The 17,986-nt window shown below is 41.6% G+C and overlaps 1 protein-coding gene across 5 annotated transcripts in view; it reads right to left on the minus strand.

The window, feature by feature from the left end:
* Positions 1-601: 601 nt before the first annotated feature.
* Positions 602-17,986, minus strand: part of wasf1 (WASP family member 1) — an 81,871-nt gene continuing 64,486 nt past the window's right edge. For 2 of the 5 annotated variants that reach the window (XM_072246380.1, XM_072246387.1), the window contains 5 exons: positions 8,917-9,031; positions 8,371-8,540; positions 7,753-7,944; positions 4,308-4,924; positions 604-1,924 (listed from right to left, as the gene is read on the minus strand). In XM_072246380.1, the coding sequence (XP_072102481.1) occupies positions 1,767-1,924; positions 4,308-4,924; positions 7,753-7,944; positions 8,371-8,540; positions 8,917-9,031 (1,252 nt within the window). In that variant the 3' untranslated portion in view covers positions 604-1,766. Of the gene's footprint in view, positions 1,925-4,307; positions 4,925-7,752; positions 7,945-8,370; positions 8,541-8,916; positions 9,032-17,986 lie in introns of all 5 variants that reach the window. The other 3 variants (XM_072246403.1, XM_072246395.1, XM_072246374.1) reach the window with 3 other exon arrangements.

Below are 17,986 nucleotides of genomic sequence, written 5' to 3' on the forward strand. Positions count from 1 at the left end.
CCCTAGGTAATTTCTAAGGTAAGGACATGTTTGGCACAGCTTTGTGGGCCGTAGGGCCTGTATTGTGCTGTAGGTTTTCTATGTTTCTAAAACATAGTCAAAGACAGAGTTGAATACTCAAAAAGCATTTGAGTACAGTGTCGTACACTACAAGTGGAGAGTGTACACAAGAGATTCTGCAGATGCTGGAAATCCAGAGCAACACACACTAAAAGCTGGAGGAACTCACCAACTCAGGCAGCATCTATGAAAATGAATAAACTGTCAACATTTTGGGTTGAGACCCTTCAACAGGATTGTAAAGGAAGGGGGAAGATGCCAGAATTAAGTGGAGAATGATGCTATATTTAGTGGAAAAGTAGCTTTGCAGTTCAAAGATTCACATGTATATTGATGGACCTGGAGTATGATCAGAGACTCCTAGATCAATGTTGCTGTGGTTGAGAATCAAACAGCATAGAAAATTAAGCAATCATTTCAGCTTCCTCTGCTTTGACCTGCTAATGTAATACTACACTAAAATGTAGGTTACTTTTACAGTCATTTGGAGGTTTGAACAGACTTCTTATATGATAAAGGTGAAACCTTGATCTCACAGTTTACCTTGTCATAGCCCATGCACCTATTTACCTGCACTACACTTTCTCAGTAATTGCAATTCCTTTTGGAATACCACCTACGAAATCTGTTTGAATGCATACAAAAGTTTTCCACTGTATCTCAGTACATGTGACGATAATAAACCAACTACCATCTCCAACAAGGAAGCTAATTATTAATTTTAAATGGCATCCACTTTACGTGATAATTCTCCCAAACCAAGATAACACGTTTGAGCCATCTTATAACCAGGCGCAAAATAACCTAGTCACAAGGTGTGCTTGTTTTGTGAATTTCAGAACTATTACATTGTGGCAAAAAAAAACTACAAGTGGTGTATAGATTTTAAAGCAGAATATAATGACTAAAGAGATTTCAAACAAATTGATTTATTAAATACAGTAAATGCCAGAAAATGCATTTGTATCACTTGCAGTTAAATAGGTAATGTAGTGTCTTCTAATCAGTAGTTTTCACAGATGAACACATGTGCAGGCAAAAATAGTACATTCAACCGAAAATGAGTTGTATTTAAATTATTCATGTTAGAGTAAGGCAAGTCACAACAATGTAAGAAAGACTTCTATTTATTACAGGCAGTCCATTTACTCATGATGGAGTATTAGTGCATATGGTTTGTTTACAGAGTACTAACTTGGGCGATATGTTCTACAAGGGTAGCTTGTCTCTTCACATTCGAAAACAACTATCCTGCAAGACCTAGCTTACAAATAGCATTTCTAATGTGCTTTAGTAGTACAAATTAGAGCTGCCCTTCAATTTGGGTACAAATACCTTTTTTCAAAGTCCAGTGCATTTCAGACAAAGCACAAGATTCCTAAAATAGGCCCTGTAGCAATGTACAGTGTCCCAATTTTAATACTTAGTGGTTTGCTTTTCTTCAAAGAAAATACACTCTTTCCACATGACTGTAACCAACACACAAACACCAGCCTAAATCAAAAGTAATACATGGTGAACCAAAACTTATTTGTGCCTCTCCCTCCCAGAAAACTGTTATCAAGTGTCAGTTAAGGTCAGGTCAGTGTTACAAATACAAACCCCGCTACCACCCCCAACCCTCCCCGTTATGAAATGTGGATACACTCCCATGGATTGAGTACCACGATGAATGTTAATGCCAAATTTCACACTGTAGAAATTGATTATTCCAGCCAGTCCACCTCATCAAATTCAGAATCATCTTCAGAATCACTGTACTCCACTGCAATACGCCTGGACAGAATGGTGGCAACATCATTTCCAACTTGTTCATGTTTTGCCTCCTGTTCACGCTGTTCTTCCACTTTGCGAAGTTGAATGCCTGCCAATAAAGGTGATTATTCAAACATTTAATGACACAATTTAAGATTTAATTTTCAAAGTGTTAATCAGATGAATGTGCCATGAATTCTGAAGTGGAGAGAGCATTATTTAAGAATAAACACTGCAGTGTACCACATCTGTTCTGAATTCAGACCATTACATACCACAAAATATACATTGGGTATACATAACTTATCCAAATCCATTTCAACTTCACCTCTCCATTGAAACATTTTGTGTTTTAATTTAAAGACTTAATTTATATTTGAATATTTCAGTGTGCCAAGATATCCTGCTGCAATTTAAAAGTTCTTGTCAGGTGTGAAAGGTAAGCCAGAATGTGACTGGAAGTTTTTGCCCTTTCAGCCATTCTGTGGAATGAGGTTATCTGCCTCTTATTTTCATGAAGGAAGCCAAAGCCATCATTTAAGATTGGGATATAGTTAGCAGAAAACTGACCCTGAGAAATTTGGAATATTCTCTGGAAGGCACTGGAAGGCATTTCAAATAATGTAAGAAAAAAACATTCACTTGACTTCAACAATTATTTCTTAAACTTTTCTAGAAACAAGACAACAAACCCTAAACTGAAGAACCAATGAGTGTATAAACTGCCAGTTAGCTTCCTTTACAATATAATCGAGCCAGGTAATCTCCAACACCTAATCCTCTTCCATTTTGCTTCTAGCACCAGCTGCAGCTGATCTGCATGTGCACACGGCAGGGACTGAATAAACTATATTAAATGGCCAGCAATTCAGAAAGCATAGCTGTCTAAGTAATTCCTTTTGCAACGTTAAACAAACCATTTTTAAACTTCTTAAAATTTACACAGAATACCCCAATAACAATTAATCACGATTTTAAAAAAACCTGCAGTAAATAATATTTTAACTTGTCTCTCCCACAACCTTTTGGATAGACTTATTATTCTTGATGCAGATTCAGCAGATTATGCAGGGTAAGTGCTGAGGAATCTGTAGAAGTTCACACACTTCCACTGGCTCCACGAAGAGTTCAAATCAAAGAAGGTTTACCGAAACTGTGGAGCCAGCCATGTCAAAGTTCCGAACTCTTGTTCAGAACTCTGACAGCTTTCTTGTGGAATATTTTGACCAATGTTATAGGACCTTCACTTTAAAATACAAGCAAAATACAAGAGGTAACAACCTTATTGAGTGATAGACAAAACTTTGACATGGGTTAAAGGAGGTCGGAGTTATACTTTAATTGGAAAATGGGAAAGAGAACACACCTTTCTAGAAATAGAACAAGACCTTTGGTTAATTAATTAGATGGAACATTATTTCAAATAATGCATTCTATAATGCCTTCAATATTGTGAAAATATCAAGGCATTTAATGATTAATAATAATTATTTTGATACAAGGTCATCGAAGGCGATCAAGATAATGATCAAAACATAGTCACAGAGCTACCAATGGGCAGGAGGTACAGAAAACCCAAAGTCCCACACCACCAGCTTCAAGAACGGCTACTCCGTTCAACCATTTGATTTTTGAACCAATTTGCAAAACCTAATCACAACAGTGTAGCAACACTATGACCACTTTGCACTAAAATTCCTTTTTTTTCTGATTGTGTTCTTTCTTGTAAAAAATGTGTATAATGTATGCTTAATTTATGTTTTCTTATGAATGCTGCTTATTCTTATGAAGCTATGTGCCCATAATGCTGCAAAAAGATTTTCATTGTACCTGCACATACATGTACTTGCTTATATGACAATAAACTTAACTTTGACAGTTTCAGATATTTAAAGAAACAAAATGGAAGACTGGAGGTTAGGAAGCACAATGATCACACTGAGAGGTAACAGAAGGGATGAGACAGGATTAACTTGGCAATGATACAGTGGTGGTAGTAGATAGTTTTAGTGATGAGTGGGTGTAGAGTCAGCAGTTCATCTCAGCATCAAATCAAATCTGAGGTTGTAAGCCATTTTCTGTTTCAGGCAAATGCTAAGGAAGAGGGAAGGGAATGATGGTCAGAAAACAGTTTAGAGGAGGTATCAAAGACAAACAATGTCATTGTTTCCACAATTAGTTGTTCAGTTTCCCCAATAACTGGAGGAAAGTTCTGCTCAACCAACACAATCGGGCAAACTGTGTGTCAAAAAAAAAGAGGGAGCAAGAGATCCAGTGATAGTTTGTTAAAACAAAGTGTCTGCAGCGTGCATTTGGAATAAATGAGCTTGCCAGGCAGGAGCATGTAGGTGAAAAATGGAAGATGTACAAAACACGAGTTGCCACATATACAGGGTTTCTAAATCATGGCTTGACTCTCTATATATATTTTAATTGCAATAACACAATTTTCAAACAAAAACCTAGTGACATGATAATATTATTTAACATACCCTTGCGAATTGCTTCAAGTAGAACACTCCTGGCATCACTTATCACTGGCAGGGAAGATGGATGTCGTTTAGTGTCAGAACCTGCATGTGCTTGGGAAGGAGATGATGGTGGGACCAAGGGAACAGGAGGTCTCGAACCAAAGGATGGTGGAGGAGGGGGGCCAGGTGGTGGTGGTACAGGTCCTCCAAGCGGTGAAAAGGATCGTGGCCCAGATGGGGGTGGGGGTGGGGGTGGTGGAGGAGGTGGAAGCCCTTGTCCTTCACTTGTCTGAGCTGGGAAGGTTGTCATATCTACCACAGGTGCTGTTACAGAAACTGGAAGGGAAGGCTTTATTAATGGGGGAGCCACAGGAGGAGCCGCTGGATGAAGTACTCCAGGGGCAATCTGAAGAGGTGTTGCTGGGGGCATTGATACTACCGGCTGAGAAACCAGAGGAGCAAGTGGAGGAGTCGAGTTGATGGCAGCTTTGACTGAAACTCCTGGCAGAGTGGCAGGAAGAGGTGGTGGTGGCGGCGGCAGTGGAGGAGGGGGAGGTGGAACAGCAGGGCTCACAAAAACTGTTGCCTTGCTTGTTGCTGGAGATCTGAGTCGATGGTCCATCAAATCAGAATTAGAACTGTTAAAGAAAAGTAAAATACTTTAAACAAATTAAATTTCACTTTAACTAAATATATACAGTAGCAAAAAGAGGTTTGTTTTTCCTAAAATTGTCTTCATCTGCAAAACTGAATAACATATTCATAGGATGTTTCAGTATAGCAGGAGTTATTCACCTCATTATTTCTGTAACTGCCCTTCGCCAGAGCAACACATGAATTCAAACTGTGACCAAGCCCATTCTTTATAAGCCTGACAAAATTTTCAGCATAAATTTATCCAGTCCATAATGGACCCTGCCTCCACCACATGGGCAGGCAATATACTTTAGATCCCGATTACGTTAGTTAAAATGTTTCCTCTTGTATTACAATTCTTTTATTTCGTACCTGTGACCTCCAGTCAATGACCCTTCTGCTAAAGAGAATAGCCTTCCATTATGCATGCTTACTTATTATTGCTTTGAGCAGGCAACGATAAGAACTGAATGGCCATTATAAAAAACGTGCAAGAACAAACACATTTCTGTGGTCTAAAGTAAAGCACACACAAGAGATTTCCTACCAGTGAAGCAGTGAAATTTTCACAGACAATCACTGACGGTTTATTTAAGTAACTGAAGTTAAATTAAACCAGCTCTGGAGTAGTTGTGAACTCACTCCACTGCATCAATAGTCTAGGCCACTGAAGAGAGTTATTGCTTATGTGGAAAAATATTATATGAAAAGGAAGCTTATAAGTGGATTTGAGAAGTAATTTGTGGTTATTAGCTTAAAAATAGATTTGCTATGGTTCAGTAAGGATCTGGAGTATTGCATCTCCTTATTTAAGGAAAAACTTTGATACATTTAAAGTAATTTAGTGAAATTTCACCAGAACAACAGATGGTTTGCCTTCTGAGGAATGGTTGAACGGGCAAGACTTACATCTGCTGTAGACTAGAAAAGGAAGAGGCAACTTGATATGTAGAAGATCCTAATTATTTTGACAGGGTAATAAAGGAAAATCTAGAATTGGAAAATCTAAAATCTAGGAGTTGTGTTGGCGCGTGACCAAGTGGTTAAGGCGTTGGTCTAGTGATCTGAAGGTCACTAGTTCGAGCCTCAGCTGAGGCAGCGTATTGTGTCTTTGAGCAAGGCACTTAACCACACATTGCTCTGCGACGTCACCAGTGCCAAGCTGTATCGGCCCTAGTGCCGTTCCCTTGGATAACATCGGTGGTGTGGAGAGGGGAGACTTGCAGCATGGGCAACTGCCGGTCTTCCACACAACCTTGCCCAGGCCTGTGCCCTGGAAACCTACCAAGGCGCAAATCATGGTCTCATGAGACTAACGGATGCCTATCTAGCTAAAAAGAATTAGGAGTTATTTGTTTAGGACATTGGCAGATTTCTTTCCCTCGGCATCGTTGGAACAAGCAGAGCCTTTAAATACTGTCATAAATTAAGTACTTGATAAGCAAGGTGGTGAAAGATTACCTGGGTAGACAGGTATATAGAATGAAATTATAATTCAATCTGACAGTGGCTGGGTAGTGTATTTCTGCTGCTAATTCATTTGTCCATATGAGTTGGTGTGAATCTAGAACACCTACTGGACAGTTTTGATTTCTTGAAACCGTTATGTAAATTTTACAAAGGTTATTTGAACTTAGAAATTCCTTTATTAAAATTGTACACTAGTGAACATTGAAGTAAAATCATGAGAATCTAACAAATGTCTTGGGACAATATAGATCTACAAACAAAAACTTTGTGCAAAAGTCACAGATGAATGAGGTGCAGATAGTGGGATTATCTTCGTTGTCCTTTCAAGGAACTTGCATGGATTCTATAGCCAGAATGTGGTCCTCCTATGATGCTACAGTACATTTTCACAAAATGACACAAGAACAAAAAAAATGAGCAACTTCCTTGTATAATTAAAGGAATCAGTACCTCTACTAAATCTGTAAATCAATATTGATTTAATGTTGCATCTTTTTCAGTGTCAAAATAATGTGTACAAATATTTTGAAAAGCGAACAATGTCTTGATGCATATATAAATAACACTATAAACTGTTCATAACTGTAAACGAGTAAGTGAGGCATACTGATGTGGTCCACACAGGGTTGAACAACCAGAGGGATGTGCTCACCTAGAGAAACTCCTCTGTTATCAACCTTTTTAAACCAGCATGTTCCAGTAAAGAGCCAGCCTGAGAGAAAGCCAAACCAACTCTTGATTGACCAGCATTTTTGATTAACTGGCAAGCCACATGCTTTGCAAATACATGAAAATTTTATGAAGCATCGTTTAAGTTGATGGAAGCAGAGTCTTTTTTTTAAACCAAGTGAATACTTTGGGGCACCAGGTTAAAGTGAAAGTAGGAGGCAATGCAGGTAGAGACAATTGTACACAATCAATGAAATGAACAGGCTCAGGCTTGATGGTCAAAATGGGAACTCGTTATGCTTTAGATAACTGAAGTGATTAGTGTTTTCAATGTGGAGAATATTACCTTCAGCGGGCTGATTAAAAATCAGAATAGCTATTGAACCTTACCATTCATCTTATTAGCTCATGTACAAAATGTACTACATAACAAATAAAAAAGTGGTTAAGTTTAAAAATACTGTCACCCTAATTTGAAAGGCAGAGATGAAGATGGGGCAGAGCTGCAAAAAAAAAGCAATGAATTGAACAATTCCTACTTTACAATTTCTTGCACAAGTTGCTTTAACTTTACTTTGTGATTCAGTAATTTAAGCATTTCTTATTTTGCCATTGTGAAGGCACTATTAGGTGATTCTGAAATTAGCCAAAACTCAAAAGGTAAATAAAAACTGCGGTGAATTTTAGTTACCTAAAAGCTGGAAGCACTGGTTTCATTTCAACTGCCGTCTGTACCGGTGGTGGTGGGGGTGGCTCATGTGGTCTTGAAACAAAGAGTTTGTCACTTATACCACTGGGGTGTTCAGTAACATGCCTAAAAGGTACTGTCGACTGTACAAGGTGATCAAGATGGTCCTCATTATGTTCAATGCATATTTCCTTCCTTAAAAAGGAGAGAATTATCATCATTATTACATTCTGATTACATACTAAACACCATGAACAGGTTCTCTTTTGGTGAGTTACAGGAGTCAATAGACAAAAATGATAGGAGATTGTACATCAGTTTAATCTATTTCCTGACCAACCATTATTTTAATGGCCTTTGTGGTAATAAAAATTTGCATTTTATTTACAGGAGGGAGCACAAAATAACCAGTACTATACTACAAATCAATCAAAACAACATAGTGCATAATTTAAAATATAATTATTATAACACTGAAAATATTAAAGGTATCAATTCTTCAACATGCTACTTTGACTAAAGACAAATACAATATTAGACAGATGCATTTCATGTTACAATTTGACTTGTACAAAAATGTCCATGCTTAGTTCAGTAATCCCAAACAGAATTGGTACAAACCTCGGTTCAGGGTACAGTGGTGGTCCATTGATATTATCCCTGTTTTTCTGTGGAAAATCTCCATCAACGGCAAGTTCTAACCCCGGTGCCTGTTTTTCCCATACTTTTCGCCTGTCTTGAGGTGCTCTAGGCATTTTGTCAGGTTCTCGAGGACGGTCTATTGGTTTCTGCTAGAGGTAAAATTTAGTATTAAGTAAGATATGTGGCTTTGATTCCTCAATTGCTGAGTTAAAATAAGGAGACAACTTGGGTGGCATTCAAAAAGTTCTACAGAAATTATTTATTTAAAGATCAACTGCATATTAATTATGTCAAAAATACTAAATTGAGGCATCGCAGAAACTTACCAAAAGGGGAAGAGGTATATACAGTGAAATGTGATGGGAAGTTCACTTTCCTGAGCATGTAATAAATTCTAGCAGGAGTCTGAACTTCACATTTCAATTAAATATTCTTAGAATGATTACACATTATGCCTGAATTTATTCCTTCAATGCATTTAAACATGAACTTTTTTCCAAACATATAAATTTAATTAAAGAAAACCTTTTGTTTTCTTTCCTTCCTTTTATCTTCAGTATCCTGAAGCATCTTCTCTTTCCACAGATCAAAGAAATATGATGGATTCGTGTAAAACTTTAAGCCATCTTTACCATCGTCTCTGCAGAAACACAAAATTCAAAGTCAATTTTTTTTTACAATTGCTCATTACAAATAATATTTATATATGCTTCAGAATAGGCACTTTTAATTTTATAGCTCTAAGAATGCTTTCCTTAAAGGGATTGGAATACTTTTAGAAAAATGGTGCTTCAGTTGTACCGAGTATTGATCAGACCCCAAGTTGGATAACCATGTTCAGTTTTGACACTCACGAGAATACTCTTAGGGATGCAAGGGTTAAGTTATGAAGGCGCAGGTTAAATAAGACTGCTTTATGTTGGTCTGAAATCAGAGACTACCGAAAAATACACAGGTGCAGATGGAGATAAATCTTTCCTGTACTGCAAAATCTCCATTAAGGACTACAATAAAGCTAGAATGTAAAATAAGCTGGAGTATTGCACAGAAAATTTTGAAAACTATCCCAAAAGACTACATGACAGAACTACCGAAATTTTCATCATCACCAACTGGTTTTTGTGAGATTCAGATATCAAAATTTGGGAGCAGAAGTAGGTAAATGGAATTGCATATATTAGTCATTATCTGTTTGAGTGGTAGAATACATCTGAATATTCCTGATGATAATTGCATTTATTGTGTTCAAATACATTTAAGTATCAGGCAAAAGTCATTGCTGATTTTCTCCGATCTCCTACCATATCATATAACAATGTCATCACCCCAAGCAATCGGAACACTAACTGGGGTACTGAGTTCATATATGGCTGAGATTCTCTGAGGTGAAATAGGATCAATATTTGCTATAATGTGGTGGCTTAAATGATCACCACTGAAACACCTGACGCGATGCTGGGAAAACCACATGTAGATTGGGTAAATGCACTACAGAACACTAGAGTTCAATCTGCCCAATTTAAGAGCTCTTAGTCGCCTGCTAGTGTAATTCCAATACAACACTCACCTATTCACCTGTGGCCCCTGTGATGTAAATAAGGAACAGCAACTTATCTCTCTGGGCACATTGCAGCCTTCAGAATTCAGTATCAATACCTACAACTTCTAGTAAGTCTTTTTACTGTCTACATCAGAACTGGCATTTCTACTGCAAGTTTTAGATGTCATGCTGAATCTTTGCAAACTCCTAAGGAAGTAGAGGTGCTGCTGTGCATTCTTCATAATTACATTTATGAACAGGGCCCAGGATAGATCCTCCAAAATAATAACTCTGAGGAATTTAAAGTTGCTGACCCTCTCCATTCAGTTATTGAACCAACTATGACTATCTTACATTAAAATTGACCTTATGTTCTAATTGAGTTTTCCTGTAAAATTTGTGTATAATTCACGTTTAACTTATGTTTTCTTGTGAATGCTGCTTCTATGTGCATGTGATAAAGTTTTTCATTACACCTGTGCATATGACAATAGCTTAACTTTGACTTAATTGCCATCATTAACCCTTCATGGCCTCACTGGCATGACTTTTAATCTACTCATATACATATACTGAAATTCATTTACTTATTTATTTTTCTTTTATATTATGTATTGCATTAAACTGCTGCTGCTAAGTTAACAATTTTCATGATACATCCTGGTGATTATAAACCTGATTCTGATTCTATCAGTTGTATTCCTGTCCAGCCCTGCAACAAAACCGACTTGGTTTGTGTTTCTTCAACCTGAAATGTTAACTATAAATGCTTTCCATAGATAATGGTTTCCTGCTGAATGGTTTTATTTAACATTTCCAGCATTGATTCTTGATCAACATTGTTAATAGGAAAACACCTTTTAAATCAACACACCAGGCCTTTTGATAGGAATGTCTCATAATTGAGTAGAAGAGAATGTTCAATATCTCTGAACACATGAGATTCTGCAGATGCTGGAAACCTTGAGCACCACACATAAAATGCAGGGGAAATCCGCAAATGTCGGCCTGCATCTTGACGTTTTGGGCCAAGAACATTCATCAAACTTGGAAAGGAAGGGAGCAGATGCTAGAATAAGAAACTGGGGAGTGGGGTGGGAGGGGAAGGAGTACAAGCCACCAGATGATACTGTAAGACTAGATGGGGGGGGGAAGGTGGCTGGGCGGGGGGGGGAGTGGATGAAATAAGAAGCTGGGAAGGGATAGGTGGAAAAGATAAAGGGTTGAAAAAGGAGAAATCAAATCAGAGTGGACAGTGGACCATGGAAGACAGGGAAAGAGGAGGAGAACCAGAGGAAGGTGATGGGAGGTAAGAAGAGAAGGGGCAGGAGGGTAACCAGAATAGAGAATGGAAAATAAAAAGGAGGGGGGAAGAAATTACCAGAAGTTAGAAAAATCGATGTGCATACCATCAGGTAGGTGGGCACCCAGACAGAATATGAGCTATTGCCCCTCCTACCCAAGTATGGCCTCTCTATGGTAGGAAAAGTGGTCATGGACAGGCATCTCAGAATGAGAATTAAGGCTGATTTATACTTCTGCGTTAATTGGACGCCGTAACCTACGCAAATGGCCTACGCGCGTTGTGAGCATTTATACTTGTGCGATGGTGTGACTGCGTCGCTCTGCGATTCGCACACGTCACGTATGCGCACACACCTGCCCGCGCAAGGCTTCATGGTCATGGTAGTCTTTCTCGGGGTAAACAAGAAGCGAGAGTCTTTTTTCGTAAAAGCGAAATGTGTCCTCCATAATTTCGGAGGTCTGTAAAACTTTATGGAAAGCATTGTAACCAGAGTTCCTTCCCTGCCCTTCAGTCGCCCAATGGGAAGCTACTGCAGCGTAGGAGGAAATGCGATGCTACCAAGCGGACCAATCACAGCTGTTGCGTTCTGCGTTGCCGCGACGCGCGTTACATTTTGGGAGAGGTGCACATCGCAACAACGCAGGCTCTCGCGTAGGGTTCCGCGTCGGCTTTGCGTAGGGTTTGCGGTGACATAGTACTTACGGCGACGCGTTGACGCAGAAGTATAAATCAGGCTTTAGAAGACAAATTCTTGCCTTTTGTGGCAGACAATATGCGCAAGCCAACTACATTTTTAATCCATTTCTGCCACCTAGTGGCTGAAATAAATTCCAGTTACAACACAATAACAAATATTTGGAAGCCATGCGCATTAAAACATTGGAATCTACTCAAATTTCAGATATTTCCAAAGAAACTGACCCTGCTTTGTAGCCTTCATAATTATTAAAACAGTTCACTTCCCAAATAAGCTTATTATTTAAGAGGGATCATTAGATGCAAACACCAACTTTAATCTTTCTATAAAGCGAGTAACATATCCTCCCCAAGAGGACCAGTTAAGAACACCTGACTTATGGATATCCTGTACGTACAATCAAGCATTTATGTGGAGATGGATTTGCTGACTGTAACGGCACTGCAGGTGTGAACAAAGTGATTTCCACCCCCCAGCCTCAACAATCAAGGGCTAGGTTGAACCAAGCAGAGCTGGACGCACTCAGTGCACTCATGGACAGTGAAGGCCGGCTGATGGGCCAGATCTTTCCATGCCTGCGTGCTATCCCGTCATATCTGTATCTGTGATCCCCTCCTGCACATGGTTTTTGTTCATTTCTGAGTTTGAGTCCTCAGGAATGGAAGCCTAACATAACCTGGAAGGCTGCCTGCATGAAGCTCTTATAGTTCATTTCCAATACAAGTTGTATATGGAAGATAGTTATTATTGGTTTATGTACATGTACTGAGGTACAGTGAAAACTTTTTTGTATACAATCCATAGAGATCAATTCATGACAGTGCATTGAGGTGGTACTTTATACTTTATTGTCGCCAAACAATTGATACTAGACCGTACAATCATCACAGCGATATTTGATTCTGTTATTCCTGCTCCCTGGATTACAAATATTAAATATTAAAAATAGTAAAAATTAGTAAATATTAAAAATTTAAATTATAAATCATAAATAGAAAAACCGAGAGGCAGGTCCGGATATTTGGAGGGTACGGCCCAGATCCGGGTCAGGATCCGTTCAGCAGTCCTATCACAGTTGGAAAGAAGCTGTTCCCAAATCTGGCCGTACGAGTCTTCAAGCTCCTGAGCCTTCTCCCGGAGGGAAGAGGGATGAAAAGTGTGTTGGCTGGGTCGTGTCCTTGATTATCCTGGCAGCACTGCTCCGACAGCGTGCAGTGTAAAGTGAGACGAAGAAGGAAGATTGGTTTGTGTGATGTGCTGCGCCGTGTTCACGATCTTTTGCAGCTTCTTTCGGTCTTGGACAGGACAACTTCTATACCAGGTTGTGATGCATCCTAGAAGAATGCTTTCTACAGTGCATCTATAAAAATTAGTGAGGGTTTTAGGGGACAGGCCAAATTTCTTTAGTTTTCTCAGGAAGTAAAGGCACTGGTGGGCCTTCTTGGCAGTGAACTCTGCTTGGTTGGACCAAGTCAGGTCATTTGTGATATTGACCCCGAGGAACTTAAAGCTTTTGACCTGTTCCACTTGCGCACCACCGATGTAAATTGGGTAGTGTGGTCCGCTACTCCTTCTGAAGTCAACAACCAATTTCTTCGTCTTGCTGACATTGAGGGATAGGTTATTGCCTTCACACCATGCCACCAGGTTCTTAATTTCCTCTCTGTACTCATTCATACTCATCATTACCCGAGATACGGCCTACAATTGTGGTGTCATCAGCAAACTTATATTGAGTTTGATGGAAACTTGGCTACACAATCATGGGTATACAGTGAGTACAGCAGGGGGCTGAGTACACAGCCTTGTGGGGCACCGGTGCTCAGAGTGATTGTAGAGTAGAGCTTGTCCCCTATTTTTACTGCCTGGGTCCTGTCTGTGAGGAAGTTGAAGATCCAGCTGCAGATCTGAGTGCTAAGGCCCAGGTTCCGGAGCTTAGGAATCAGTTTATTTGGAATGATGGTATTAAAGGCAGAGCTGTATTCAATGAAAAGGAGCCTTACGTATGCATCTTTATTCTCCAGGTGTTCTAAGGAGGAGTGTAGGGGCAGAGAGATGGCATCTGCCGTTGACCTGTTGCTCTGGTAGGCGAATTGCAAAGCGTTGAGGTTGACCGGTAGGCTGTGGTTGATGTGTGCCATAAACCAATCTCTCGAAGCACTTCATAGCAATTGATGTCAGAGTCACAGGTTGATAGTCATTCAGGCATGCCACCTTGCTCTTCTTTGGCACTGGGATTATCGTTGCCTTCTTAAAACACGAGGGGATCTTAGACTGAAGCAAGGAGCAGTTGAAGATGTCAGCAAACACTCCAGCTAGTTCGCTTGCACAAGCCCGGAGAACCCATCCTGGGACGCCATCTGGGCCCGTCGCCTTCCTTGGATTTATCTTCAGGAAGGCCCTTCTAACGTCCTCCTCGGTGATGATGAATCTCGATGACACCAGGTCTGGTTCATCCGGAGGGAGCGGGATGCTCTTCTTCTGTTCAAATCTTGCGTAGAATACGTTAAGTTCGCTAGGAAGAGAAGCGCCACAGTTATTGACATTCCCAGCCTTTTCTTTGCGCCCAGTGATCTCACTTAGACCCTGCCATAGTCTACTGGCATCCCTCTGGTTAGCCTGGGCTTTCAACTTGGCTCGATATTGCTTCTTGGCGCCCTTAATGGCTTTCCGGAGTTCACGCCTGGATTCCGTGTAGCGACTGGTATCCCCGGACCTAAAAGCCGCAGCTCTAGCCTTTAAAAGAGACTTAATTCATCCAAGGTTTCCGGTTAGGGAATACCTGGATTGTCTTGTGAGACACACAGTCCTCCATGCATTTCCAAATAAAGTCCGTGACAGCTGAGGCATACTCATCGGGGTAAGCTGCCGAGTCCTTGAATACTAACCAGTCCACCGATTCAAAGCAGTCACGGAGGACCTCATCCGTTTCCTCAGTCCAACGCGACACTACTTTTGGCACCGTGACCTCCCGCTTCAGTTTCTGTTTGTAAGCTGGGAGGAGGGGTACGGCCTTATGGTCCGATTTTCCGAAGTCAGGTCGTGGGACGGAACGGTAGGCATCCTTGACTGCTGTGTAGCGGTGGTCAAGTATATTCAGGCCTCTAGTGGGGCAGGAGACATGTTGGTATAACTTTGGCAGCACCTTTCTGAGGTTGGCCTGGTTAAAGTCCCCAGCTGTAATGAGCAAAGCCTCCAGATACCTGGCCTCAAGTTCACTGATGTTGGCATACAGTATGTTCAGAGCACACTCCACGTCTGCCTGGGGGGGAATGTAGACCGCTGTCAGTATGACCGAAGTGAATTCCCATGGCAGATAGTAGGGACGACACTTCACCGACAGGTGTTCCAGGTCCGGGCTGCAGGAGCTTGTCAGTGCCACTGTGTCCGAGCACCACACAGTGTTGATCAGTAGGCAGACAGCACCTCCCCTCGTCTTGCCCAAAGATGCTGTGCGGTCCATCTGATGGATCGAAAATCCCTCCGGTCGGATGGCACAGTCAGGGGTGGCAGGAGAGAGCCAGGTCTCGGTGAAACAGAGTACACAGAAGTTCTGCATCTCCCTGCAGTAGGTGAGTCTTCCTTTAAGATCATCCACCTTGTTCTCTATGGCTTGCACCTTAGCTAGTAGGATGGTGGGCGTAGGGACCCTGAAGCCCCTCAGCTTCAATCACACCAGCAGACCAGCTCTTTTCCCACGCTTCCTCAGTAAATACTGCATCTTTCCAGGTTTCCATCGATGCAGTGTGTTGTCAGCTCTTTGAGGTAGGTGGACGTGTCCTGCGGGAATCAATTGGCGGGTCATGTCGTCGGACGCTCCGGGTCGGGCCAAGTGATCGGGGAGGCTCCGCTGCCACTTCCAGCTGCCAGGGGCCCGGGCTGTCGATTGGGTCGGGCCCTGAAGCGGACACTTAATCCCGGATGGCCGGGCTCCTGGCTGAAACAAGTCCGTGAACCGAGTCACGATTGCGGAGGCCTCCGCTCCAGCCGAGCCTCGGGCTCGATTTCCAAGGTCAGCGGCAGAGGCCTCACTTCCGGCAGCTGTGGATGGCCACCAACGGGGCTTTACGGTGGTCGCTCCGGGGAAGCGTCTGGGGCACCTTGAGGTCTCCGCCGTCACTCCTGTGTGGTCGTCTGCTCTGGAGAGGTGCTGGTCGGAATGGGCCATGTCTCCAAGCCCTCTAGCACGGTAGCAGACCGCGGGTCTCCGGGAACGTGGTGGGCCTCGCTGGTCAGGTCCAGGTGCAGTCCTGAGTTTAAGAAGCAACTCTGGCGCGGTGGTCTCCAGCTGGGTCAGTAGCTTCGCCAGGGTATTGTTGATCTTGTACTTGCTAGATTGGAGGTTTCGAAGCGTTTCTCAGGTATAGGATAGTGGAGAGGGCAGTTTGCTCAGGAGAGCATGCGCAAAGTCGCCAGTTACCGGCGTCATCTTAAATCTTAATTTAAGGTAGAACAATAGCAGAATGCAAAATAAAATGTTACAGTACAGAGAAAGTACAGTGCAGGTAGATGGTAAGGTGCAAGGCACAACGAAGCTTTGAGATCAAGAGTTCATCTTATCATACCAGGGAACCATTCATGTCCTTAAGCCCGATGGTTCATGTTTTCAGGATTTTATATCTATTGCCAAATGGAAGGCAGGAGGAGAAGAAGGTCACTGATGTGGTAGTATCTTTGACTATGCTAGCTGCTTTACCAAGATGTCAAGAATTGTAGAGTGTCCAAACAGGACAGGCTAATTTCCATGGTGTGATGAGCTGTGTCTACAACACCTCTGCAGTTTCTTGACGTCATAGGCAGAGCACACGATGTCATTGTGGACACACCTAGATACTCAAAGCTTTCAATCTTCCTGACCTCAACACTGTTGATGTAAGCAAGAACATCACCTTTTAAAAACTACCTTGAAATAGCAATAATTTTTCAGAGGACCTACCTCAACCTAGATGTTAAAATAAAGTCAGTTAGATTTGATTTGCTCATAGCTCTCCTAAACTTACCTGGGCTGGATATAAAAGGTCAAAACAACTGACATGCCATCGCTGATAGTCTGGGGCAAGCCCCAACAAGTAAGGCTTCGTTAGCTTCCTTATGAGGCTCTACCCCTAGAATGCCTGAACAGTCTTACACAGGAGGCAAAGTTCAGAGTTAAATCCTAGGAAGTGTCAATGTCAGCCAGGATTTTCAAAAGCCCTTTAAAATTGCAGGTAGGGCAGAGTGCATGCCTGAGAGGGACACTTCACCATGATCTTTTCAATATGGCCCAGTGCTTAAATCCGCCAAATCTCAGGTTGTCCTTACTCTTGGACAAGGGCCCCACTGCCTTGATCTGGCCTGTACTCAGCCTTTCCAATTCATCCCAGTGCTTAAATCGGTCAAACCTCAGGTCCTTCCTTGCTCTCAGATCCGGGCCCTGCTGCCTCGCCTTGGTTCTGCCACACTGAAAAACCTCCAGGTCCACTCCAGCAATGGCCAAACATTGGCTCATTCCTCACTCTTGCCCCTTGATCTGGCCCGTACACACCATGCCGCAACCATCCTGCACATTCGAGATTTCAATTCACACCGCAAAAATGCCAAATTGTACAGGCAGTTCAAAAGCTCAACTCCAAATGGGAAGTTACACGCTATTGATTGCAGTGATTGTATCCAATAAAAAGTATGACTACTACAGTAATTTAGTTTTCTTTGTTTAGTTTCCTACCAGCAAGTCATCGCTGGGCTTCACCAGTGCCATCTTAAACCAGAAAATGTGATTCGAAACTTAAGGCAGCTTTATAAACACACAGTTTTAAGAGCTTGACAGATGCTTGATGACAGTGCTACAACTAGTAGAGTTGCTGCTTCACAACTCTGGCGATTGGATTCAATCCTGGCCTCCAGGGCTATCTAAATGGAGACTGCACATTCTCCCTGTGACTGCATTGGTTTCTTCCAGCTGCTGCAGTTTTCCTTCAGCTTGCTAAGATTGATAGCTCACAGCTAACTTGCCAACTTGCCACTGGAAGTCTCCCCATAGTATGTCAGTGAGTAGCACAGTTTGGCAGGTGTT

Source organism: Mobula birostris, chromosome 2, assembly GCF_030028105.1.
Source record: "Mobula birostris isolate sMobBir1 chromosome 2, sMobBir1.hap1, whole genome shotgun sequence".
Lineage (NCBI taxonomy): Eukaryota > Metazoa > Chordata > Chondrichthyes > Myliobatiformes > Myliobatidae > Mobula > Mobula birostris.